This window comes from Branchiostoma floridae, chromosome 5, assembly GCF_000003815.2.
Source record: "Branchiostoma floridae strain S238N-H82 chromosome 5, Bfl_VNyyK, whole genome shotgun sequence".
Taxonomy (NCBI): Eukaryota; Metazoa; Chordata; class Leptocardii; order Amphioxiformes; family Branchiostomatidae; genus Branchiostoma; species Branchiostoma floridae.
Window position 1 is genome coordinate 24,333,813 of NC_049983.1, and position 11,880 is coordinate 24,345,692.

At 39.9% G+C, this 11,880-nt stretch overlaps 1 protein-coding gene across 2 annotated transcripts; it reads right to left on the reverse strand.

The window, feature by feature from the left end:
- Window positions 1–1,108: 1,108 nt before the first annotated feature.
- On the reverse strand, window positions 1,109–11,666 carry LOC118415587 (transmembrane protein adipocyte-associated 1 homolog). 2 transcript variants are annotated; one of them, XM_035820283.1, is made up of 12 exons: window positions 9,525–9,624; window positions 8,322–8,448; window positions 7,377–7,509; window positions 6,833–6,922; window positions 5,993–6,024; window positions 5,649–5,689; window positions 4,614–4,693; window positions 3,816–3,932; window positions 3,158–3,218; window positions 2,614–2,716; window positions 2,199–2,279; window positions 1,109–1,971 (listed from the first exon to the last, which is right to left on the reverse strand). In XM_035820283.1, the coding sequence occupies exons 1-12, from the start codon at window positions 9,565–9,567 to the stop codon at window positions 1,740–1,742; spliced, it is 1,140 nt and encodes a 379-aa protein (XP_035676176.1). In that variant the 5' UTR covers window positions 9,568–9,624; the 3' UTR covers window positions 1,109–1,739. The 2 variants fall into 2 exon arrangements, with proteins under 2 accessions (XP_035676176.1, XP_035676175.1); XM_035820282.1 differs by lacking the exon at window positions 5,649–5,689 and adding an exon at window positions 11,649–11,666 and having other exon boundaries at window positions 1,110–1,971; window positions 5,952–6,024; window positions 9,525–9,590.
- Between the last annotated feature and the right edge of the window lie 214 nt (window positions 11,667–11,880).

Genomic DNA, 11,880 nt, shown 5'->3' on the forward strand with positions numbered 1-11,880 from the left:
TCACACAATCTAATATTGTACCACAATTTTAAAGCTTTATCAGGGTCAAACACACCTACACTTCTTGCAAAGCTTGATAACAAACAATCAACAGTTGCCATGGCCAGTTTGGTTCAGTTTAGTACATTGTACAGTGTATTGTAAGATATATATTTGAAAAGCTTTATTTGATGATTATAAGCTTTGTATCACTCCTGGCAAGAGCTGGTTGTCAATCATAATATAGTATTACATTGTAATGTAATATTGATTGTACCAAAGTTGGTCCACTTAAATGTTACAAAATACTACAAAAAAAACTACTTGCCTATAGCTGAGGTTGGTGGGGGAATGATGTGACCTTCTTATATCTGTCCCTCAGATCGGACGTTAAATGGAGGTTAAGGAGAGCCACACTTTGAGCACGTTAAAAAACGTACTGGTGTGAGTGGTTCAAAACCCACAGTTGTCAATTTGTCCGCACATGGAGCAATTACTGTTGTATTGAGGTCACCTGAGTTAGCGCTAAATGGCAGCTCGCTCCAGACACTTGCGATTTAAACTCGCCTGTTGTAAGCTCCTCAGAATTTAGCCCCTGGATATGAAGAGAGAGTAGTCGGCCCACCCAATAACAATGATAAGTAAACATATGCAGTTCCCCACCAACCTCTGCTTGGAGAGTAACAAAGTACAACTCAACAACACAATTCCTGACTAAAATACTTATTACCATTAAACCTAAAGATTGCACAATAGTTTCCTTAGTTTACACATACATGTATTCATGGCTTCATACAACTTTAAATATACACATCATCAAGTATAAAACTTTTCCAACTGTCTCCAGACCTAACGTGATGATGACAAATCCAGCTGTGTGCTTAGAGACTCAGGCCCAATCTATACACAGTTTTTACCAATATCTGTGGATGTGTTGGGAGGGATCTGGAACGTTGGCCGCGGGACACCTTGCAGTCATAAACAGCTATATAGCCTAATGAGCCCGCGTTGTATGCTAATGAGCCCTCCCAAAGTCGGGACACATCTACACATGAGCGGAAGCTGTCGGGAACCCCTGCTAAGCTATCGGGGACCCCTGCTAAGCTATCGTACGAATGGTCCGGACCTTTCGGGAGAAATTTTCCCAATATCTTTATGGCGATATTGCAGTTCCATCTAGACGCTGAAAAAAAGCTGTGCGCGAGAGGTTGTTGGCTCGTCGATATCGGGAAAAACCGTGTCTAGATCGTGCCTTAGAGACATTTACTTGAGCATTTCACGGTGGCATTGGTGCAAGGATTAATTAGCCACTGCATGTACAAAATGATTTGAACAGTCTAATGGCTTAATTATGTAATCTAGCATCTGCCTTGAGGAGTAACAAGACAAAATGTAAACTCATCTTTTTAGAGGAATGTTACAATTGAATCATCTGTACCTCAGCATATGCTCACATTTTTGTCCTGATGTTAGGATTCTTTTCAATTAATCACCATTGATGCTACCGTTAGTTTGCACTGGTGCCTGTTGGGGGCGTAGCTGGGTCCCAAGATGATTTTAACTCCGAGTAAAAAAAAATCAAGAATGATTTTGGGGTCGTGGCCCCAAAAAGTCCCGTAGCCCACAGACCACTTAGTTTCTATGCCTGAAAGTCAATATTGATTAAAAGAAAATAGCCCATCTAGTACCCAGTAGTTTTTCCAATTTCAACTGAAGTAATAATATATAATTTACAACTTTTGCCGATAAATCTCCATGTCTCAGCTGCTGATGTACTGCCATCTCTCCAGGGTGCCCGTGTTGGTCTTGCTCACCACCACGTCGGGCGATCCCGATTGGTCGATTGGCGTGTCGTCGTAGGAGTAGTTGATGGAGGGGTTGATGGAGGATGGGTCGGACGGCTTCAGGGTGGAGTAGGACTGGGGCAGGTGGACGTCGTCTGGTTCGTCCTCCTGGGCCTTGTAGGAGAAGTTCAGGGTGGGGCGAAGATCCCTGGGGTGGAGGGAACGATGTGGTTAATAATAGTTTACTGTTGTATGCCCTGTTTTTTGGGATGTACGCCTTTGGTAAGCCTTAATTTTCCGCCGGAAACTTTGCTCAAAGTTCAAAATTTGACAATTTTGGCCAACCTGGCTGAAAAAGTATTTTGAGGCCTGGATTAGTCTTATTAATAATTCACTTAGGAATGTCTAGTACATTCTATCTTATAACAGACTTACCCAAAGAACTCACTAAGGAATGTCCAATACACCAGAGGTGCAAAACAGGTGAAATAGGCAAGAGTGGTGGCATCCACAACACTGGGGAGGAAAACAACAACAACAACATCATGTAAGTAACAAGAACCTGTAGCATACTGTACCATCACAGTGACATTGAGAGGACTTCTAATACTTATCTAAAAACACGCATGGGTCTGGTTTCTTCTCATCTCTTAGTGATGTTGAAGACTATAGCTTGTCAATGAGATATTTTAAACTTTGTATAATATAGAAAATGTATTATGCTATATATATATATAAGGACAAATGTATTCTTCAGTACCAGACATAAATTCAAAGTATTAAGTTTTCTACAATGTGCTACAATGTTCATCTTGCATGTATAACACATAGAAGAAGGACAAGTTCTCACCAGAGGCCATTCCAGATGTCCTGATACAGCAGCATACTGCCGGTGGCCTGGGTAACGTTTAACACGGCCAGAGCCCCGCAATACAGGTAGAACGACTTCTTAGCTGAAAACAAAAACAAAAAACAAATAGTAAGGTATGCAACTAAAAAGACAACCTTCAGTCAATACTTAAACATTCACCTTAAAGGCAAGAGAATTTAAGCAGCATTATGGCAGCATACCAGTCTACATTGTACATAGGAACTGAATAGCATGCACTATAAGATTTGCCAAAGGTTTGGCCATGTGAGTTTCACCCTATCCAAATACACAATTGTTGAGTCTGGCCTTCTTCACGACAAAAAAAAGAAAAAAAAAGGAAAAAAAAAAAGATTCTTAAGTCTTGACCTTGTAAGTTTTAAAGCCTAGTAATTTCAGAGCAGAGACTTCTGGCATAATCACACAATTTGGGGGTAGTTGATACATAGGCTAGGTGGTCTCTCATACTGGGAAGAACATCAATTTGGTACTGTTCTAAGATCACCATGAAAGTTTATGCACCTACCTGGTAGCTGAAATCTTTCTTTCAAAGGAGTGAATGGCAAGATACAGATCCCCACATAAATCTGCGTGGGAAACAAGAATCTGTATTAAGTGATATCCTTCAAGTTCAAGTTGATTACATACTACATACTAGGATATTTACAAATCAGTAGTTCATGTCAGCAGAATTATAAATGTTTCTACGGATGAATTTGATCAAGCTAAGGGGCTACAGGTCACGATAATAACAATACATGAGGACAATGCAAAGTGACATGACATATTAACAGTACAGTGAATAAGATATGGTCTTTGAGGTTAGCTAAACCATTAATGTTTGACAAATGTGTGCAAATGCATATTGCCATTGATTAAATGTGGATCGCAGAAACAGTTTTTAAACATGTCTCCGCCATGTCCTTAATAGCACTGGTCTTTCTTCAGAATTGTCAGACTCAGTATATTACACACTGTAAATGCAGAAATTTATCCAATATGTATGAGCATCCATGACACAGTAGGAGACTGCAGTCCATGGAGCTACCACAAACTTAAAACCGCCGCGAACACTCCATTTTCCAGCTGCCATGAAAGTAAATCCCTGCAAACTTAAATGCATTTACAGTATTGAGCTCTACCTGCAATGAAAGGTCAATGCTTTAAAGAGTTAGAAGCCTCACCACAGAGAAGAGACATGAGCTGACGAACCAGAACACCATCCCTCCATGTCCAAACAGGCTGTAGTTTTCATCCTGCAGAACGAACCGGGAGTCGGGCAAGACAAACTCTAACACTCCCTGTACAGGACAGAACAGAACAGAAAATCCAAGGATGTTAGTAATTACATATATCATACTTTTTCTTTCAATGAAAATGAAGTTTATTGCATATTCATGCCACATTGGGGCTAATGCAGTAAGTTGTATACAAAGAAAATGACAAGACTATGCTATATATGCCTTACTTATATCTATCTATATTTTACATGCTTCTTTTGTCATCACTCTTTAAATATGTGTAGATGAACTTAAAGAGATCTTCAATTACATCAAAGTTACAAATGTAGCTGATGACATTAGATATTTGAACAAGTTTTCCTTTGTTAGGTGTGCATACCTCTGTTTTACAAGACAGTGTTAACAAAGGTTTAATCTTATGTCTTTGTATACATTGTATATATTTGCAACAAAATGTAAATTAGTCAGCTTAAAGTCATCAACAAGGAAACAGATAAAAACGGATGCATGCAAGGTTATCATCCATATAATTGGATCAACATGGCCATATCTACGTGCTACATGTTCATGTTCATGTAATACTGTTACAGCAGTGAATTCTCTGTGCAACCCACTTTTGTACATACATGTACATTCACATCTAGTCTACAAGTTTTGCTAATTGATAGAATGACACCTCAAGTCCAGTTTGATAACATTGAAACAGAAATTGGAGTCAAGCATACATTAGAAGTGTATTACCTGTGTGACTGAATATACAAGTGCCAGGAAACTGGTAACAAGCAGGACTCTTTTGATACTGGATCTGCTGTCCAGGTGGCCTGGGTGGGTGGGAACACAACAGGATTTAGAACAGATCATGCCTGAGCCATTTCAGTTTGTAAAACTTAAGACACATGTCTAAGACTCAGTGGCTGAAGAAAGCAAGTGTCACTGAGTATTCATGTTTGACGCCATGTACCTTTATCACTATGAAAATGAAAAAAAGACATCATTCTGCTACATACAAAGTAACACATATAAAGAGAAGTAATGAATTTTCATTTTCAGATAATGTAAACTTAATCCGACACATGACAAGAACAGATACAAAGTTCAGCATATAGAAAGGTACCAAACAAAATTTTCAAAATACTCTTGAAGTAAAGAATAGGCTACCACATCATGCTTTACATGACAACAATTAGCATGGAAGGTACATGTACAATAGTGACATCAAGGCTGTAGGATTATTCCTTACCAAACATGAGACCGAACACCACCACACTCATCTCTGTTCTACTACTTACCAAACATGAGACCGAACACCACCACACTCATCTCTGTTCTACTACTTACCAAACATGAGACCGAACACCACCACACTCATCTCTGTTCTACTACTTACCAAACACGAGGCCGAACACCACCACACTCATCTCTGTTCTACTACTTACCAAACATGAGACAGAACACCACCACACTCATCTCTGTTCTACTACTTACCAAACATGAGACCGAACACCACCACACTCATCTCTGTTCTACTACTTACCAAACATGAGGCCGAACACCACCACACTCATCTCTGTTCTACTACTTACCAAACATGAGGCCGAACACCACCACACTCATCTCTGTTCTACTACTTACCAAACATGAGGCCGAACACCACCACACTCATCTCTGTTCTACTACTTACCAAACATGAGACCGAACACCACCACACTCATCTCTGTTCTACTACTTACCAAACATGAGGCCGAACACCACCACACTCATCTCTGTTCTACTTACCAAACATGAGACCGAACACCACCACACTCATCTCTGTTCCACTTACCAAACATGAGACCGAACACCACCACACTCATCTCTGTTCTACTACTTAACGTTACCAAACATGAGACCGAACACCACCACACTCATCTCTGTTCTACTACTTACCAAACATGAGGCCGAAAACCACCACACTCATCTCTGTTCTACTACTTACCAAACATGAGCCCGAACACCACCACACTCATCTCTGTTCTACTACTTAACGTTACCAAACATGAGACCGAACACCACCACACTCATCTCTGTTCTACTACTTACCAAACATGAGGCCGAAAACCACCACACTCATCTCTGTTCCCAGCAGGAAAAATCTCAAAACAATCCACAGGATCTGCGGTGGACAGACAGGGAAGTGTTACACTTATTTCTGACAAAAAAGGGGTTACAGTGCAGTCAATCTGGTATCCAGCCGTATTATAGCTCCCGAGAGGAGAGATTGAAGAATATCAGGATCTATAATACAGCTGGATACCAGGCTAGGGCCCAAGACCATCACTATACATCCAGAGATTGTAAACATATTCCACTGAGTACGCGAATGCTTACACAAAATGACCCTGCTGATCCACAGTGACTAGCTAGGAGCAGGTGAACAGAATACAATGAAAATGAAACGTAGGAAAACATGACTGTCAGACAGGATAGTTCATTACTAGTATTGATCCTAAAGCAGACCACAGTGGTCATCGAATATTGGATCGGACGTTAAATGGAAGTCCCGTGTTTGGGGAGAGCAACACCCCAAGCACGTTAAAGAACCCGCCACATGTGCGAACAACCACCCGAGCGGATCAAACCATTCCGGCCAAAAATAGGGGTAGGGAATCCGGCCAAAAATAGGGGTAGGGAATCTCCCGAGCAGCCCTCGTAACCCCTGCTTCGCCTATTGGGTCAGTTAGTCCTCACTCATAGTGAGCAATTGAGCTTGTCTCAATCATGATGTTTCTGACCTAGGGTGAAGAGTTGCTGTTACAGTTCCAATCATGTAACCCGTAACCTTGAGTGGCCTTCAGGCCTTGTTACGTGGTGGCCATTGAGTAAAAAAAAAATATACCTTTGTAATGGACAAAAGTTGTGCATTGTACCAGGATGGTTCACATTTGAAACTGAACTCTAATAACTATATAATTTTGCACAACCTTGTCAGTAAGGATCCCTAGTGTTGCAGTAGCGTTGACTGTCATGGACACCACACAGCGGCACACGCTGATCACTGCCACTATCACAACCTGCAGGGAGGGAAAAAGGTTAGGGTATCATCCACACATCCTAATCAAAGAACGCACCACCGATTTTGCGGCAAGCCCGATACCAAAGTGTCCCGACTGAAAAATAAAATAGAAAACCACAATAAAGTATTCACCCCCTCTCTGCCAATCTTGAATATATTTTGAACTTGATGAATTGGGATTTATGGTATTTTCTTCCTTCTCAGGGTATCTGTACTTAAATCAAAATTATCCAGGGAAAATAGAACAAGTATGCTCTACTGAGAAACATGTAGTTTCACTGTGCATGCAAAATTAATTCTCTGTTCGCGTGCCGCTGCATGACTTGCATTGATCAGAAAAAGGACATTGGACAAAACTTAACTGTCTAAAATTGTTCCAATAATTTGTAATTAATCAATAATTTCATTCTTATCCAAAAGACTCTAAATTTTTTTGTTTACAGTATACTGACCAAGATATAGAAGGCCCTAAAGATGGGGCTGTTGGTGTTCTTCAGCTTGACCTTGGCCTTGGGAAATCTGACCATGAGGAAGAGCAGGAACAGAAGGTTGGGTACCAGGAGGACAACATCCCACACTCGGACCCTGTAGAATAAACAAACAAATAAACATCATGAGGTTGGGTATCAGAAGGACCATGTCCCACACTAGGACCCTGCAGAAAATGGCAGGCGATAACACATGGGGAACAACTGTTAGTACCGGTACAGAAAACTCATGTACTGGTCAAGTTCCCGTCCAGCAGATCAGGTCCAGGTGGGCACTTGACAGTGCTCCTTTTCTAACTGGACCAAAATCCGATTTGTTTATTCTTAAGGTCAACATTTTTTACCTTTGTTACAGAACAACACAAATAATCCTATGCTGGTTGAAACCCGAATGACAGCACGGGGATCCAAATTGCAGCCCCCTATGCTCAGTTGCACTGTTAAAACCCTAGCTACTATTAATGAGGAAAATAATGATCTATAATATTGCGGTTTGACTTATTTCTGAATCACGGACAGTATATCATCCCTGGGGAGAGGGAGAATTGTCCAAAGGAATAGGGCTTGAAATACCACATGCATATGCAGGTTAGTGCAGGTAAAATTGGAGCTGTGCAGGTATTTCTGTGGTCTACCTGCACCTAACCTGCTCTGGTCCATATACTAAGGTTTTATACATAAATGTCATATGATGTAGTATAGGTGTATGTGAATTGCTATTAGCTGCATTGGCTGTTGCCACCTATTAGGTATAAAAGAAAACATAGCAATGGTTCCTCAACAATTTTAGTATGATCCATACTTCCTAAATTCAGAGTGATGCAGTAAATTTCAATGTTACCTGCACCAGAGCAGAAAAAGTATTTCTAACCCTGCATAAAACCTGAGAAGGCAGTACCAGAGCCTTACCCAGAGTTGTTGATCTCCATTATGAGAGGTGCGAAGCATTTGGCTGGTTCCACCGGGATGGATGTTGTGTTGGTGTTGTTACTGATCACCTCCGTTGGGGATACCGCTACTGTAGTGTTGTGGTACACTGGTAATGCATGAGAGAGAGTAAAAAGGTATCATTATTTTTCTTCTTTCAGATCACATGTGGTCCTTTGTGCATTTTGCCTACGGGCATGACTATGCAATAAAAATTATTATCATTATACGAGCTATGTTGGTGAAGATTAGACATCCAGGTAAACAATAATTCTAAGAGAAATCAACCTGGATAAGACATGGACATGACTTCTCACTGCTTTGATAATGAGAATTGGTTTGTTTTGCAGTTCATTCTAGTGATGCTGAAGTAGAGTGATAGTGGTCAATTGAAATGTCCAGATGTAATCTACAAATCTTATCCAGCGGTAGAGATCAAAAGTTGTTCGTCTTAATAAATGGCCAAGTTTGAAGAGAAGTACATGTAATTCCTAAGGTTAAAACCATAATAAGACATACAGTCTGTACTGTGGTCTATTTTGAGACAAAAATCTATTCTGTGATAAAATTGTAGCAATACAAGGTAATGTTGGTGAAGATTACTCAGCAAGGAATTGAAGAATATACCACTAGCATAGATTGAAGTCAACTTTGTTTTATAAGACAAGGCAATGTACTATAACAACTGGTTCTCCCCAGAATTTTTTAGTATAGTGGAGGGGCTGGCAAAAATAACCCGCACCAACGCGCTGCGCTTTCATGAAAATGGGTTCATTTTGCAATGACAGAGGGTGTCAAATACTACAAGTATAATATATTGTTGTGATTCCTTTGTTGTAAAGTGGCAAAACGACTATTGTTTTGATCATTGCTCATTCACAAGTTTTTGCAGACAATGCTGACTGGAAAAGTGATGCCACTTGGCACAAAAATCTGTGAATTGTCATTAATTTTAGCAAAACTAACAAAGAAAATAGGGAAGAAACACACTAAATTTGAAAAATAGTATAGTGGAGCTGGCTGAGAGTATAGTGGAGCTGGAGGGCCTTCCTTATTCCACCCTCTGGGGAGAACCCTGCACTAGCATAGATTGAAGTCAACTTTGTTTTATAAGACAAGGCAATGTACTATAACAACTGGTACACGTACATTAGCCCTGCTCATAACTTAAGAATCCAGGCTCACCTGGTACAGAGGGCACTGTGGCTGGAATGAGCACCATCGCCATCTTTCAGCTGGCTGCTACCTGAACTTGGAACATTAACCTGTAAGGCAATCAAGACAAGACATCAGCATAGTGATTCAAACCCTGTGTCATATAGCATATGCATGCACATACACATTTTGCACTTCAATGTCTTAAATTTTTTTCAAAACTGATTACGGATTTATTGAACTGTAAATTAGTGTGGAGGAAGGAAATCATACTGACAACTACAGTGACCAAAAATCTCTTAAATTCTGCATCTTAAAACAAAAGGTCAATAAAGTACCATATGCCCTTTCACTCTACTAGTAAGAATCAGGGCTTGAAATACGAAAATTCTCTTGCCCTCTAATATTTCTCTATCTCATCATGTCAAACTCAACTAAAGCAGCAGCAGCATCATGCCAACACATACCCAAAATAATTCTGAAATATGTGACTTCCAAGTATGTCCTATGGGTATACCTTTGTGTTTGGTGTTTCATTCAGTCCAAGAAACAAGTTAACCAGCTGAAATGGCCTGAACATAATTTCTGAGTCAAGAGCACATGACCCATTAAGCATTTAAGGGTAATGAAGGACCCTCTGCATTTCATCACATGACCATGTAACCATGGAAACTGAAAGTGAAAGCCCTAGGAGGTGATGATCTAATCAATCCAACAGCCACTTTCAGTTTCACTGCAAATGTGAAATTGCCCTTCAAACAATGTTTAAGGTCAAGAGGGGCGTTTTAAAATGTATTGAGTCGGAAAAATCAGAAATTTGAACTGTACTTTGAAATTCAAGCATTTATATCCCTTGGCCATCAGTATTCATGCTTTAAAATATGCAATGTAAAACTATAAAAGTTACATATTCAAAATTTCAAGACTCTCAAATTGGATATGTAACACTATACTCTAAAATGAATAGTCATATTTTCCTAGCATTTCCTTGATTGTCTGAATCTAGAAAGTATACTTATATACATAATATAACGGCTGTTTGCAAAACACATTTCTACCAGTATATATGATACAACCATAATTGGGAGATGTATTTGTCAGTCTTGACAGGTCTGCGACAGACAAGCTTATACATAGGTGCCAGACAGTCTGTGGGTTTGACATTTGAACTGACTCAATCCATTACAATTAGATTTTCTGTCCATAAAGGTATAATTGAAACTGAAACTAAGGTCCTCACAAGAATAGACAAGTCCCACAGACAAAAATACACTGATACAGATACATGGGCCTTTTTAAAGTTTTTAGGACAGAATTTTTTTACCCCATCAGGCCCAAACATCCTATACCTATGATATAAAACTGTTGAAAAATGTAATTTACGCAGAATTCAGAAGAACCCCCTACGTATTACACTAAATCAAGGAAGGCAATTACGCTAAATTTGGTCACCTCGCTACAAATTACGTAGATAAGATGATTTTTCCTACGAGTAACGGGAAATAAAAATAGGCTGCCTACACTTTACGAGCATGCAGACCCTCATCCAACGTTATAACTATCTTATTTCATAAGCTTGAAATGACATATTGAACAACGAAAATCAACAACATTAGATCCCAAACAATGCGTGAGACAGAAAAAAATAAAACTGGAGACAGACCTGTTGGCAGGGGTTTTCCCACACTAATATTGTTGCCAGACAGGTGTGTTTATAGTGAGTACATCTGAATCCTGGTCACAAGATCACCACCCCACGCAGTCTGTTATGTCTGCAAAATACAGTATGCATAATTGTGTATGTTTATAAACGACACAACAGAGCCTTTCGTGTTTCCTACACAGCTGACGAACTAGAGGTATGTTTTCAACAATGTAGGCGAGGCTTCACACCCAAAATACCAATATTTATCGAACTGTCATATGACAAACTGACGGACAAACAACAACAACATGACGTGGGATCCGTATGGATGAACCGATCAGGTGAGTTCATGACTTGTGTACATCTCGGATTATCATGTGATTTTCTAGCATCTTACGAATACTGGATGCATCTTTAGGTTTTGTAGACAACTTAGAATGCATATAGTGCACAGAAAAGATCCAATAAGTGGACAAATCGGACTGACAAAGTGAGAAAATGTGACAAACCTGTGTTCTCACACGCTAGAGGCGGAGCTGTCTGTTGTCCCCGGAACTGGGTCATACCTTCGGCATGACGGGAAGTCTGCACCGGATATGCGGAGGGATATAAGTGGGGCGTGTCAAATTGTTTTCCTTTTCGGGTCAAACGATCCTTGCGCGTACTTAAAGACAAGTAAAAATGCATATTTTCTCATGGAAATACCCTAACATATATCAAACGTTATCTTAAAATGCTTAA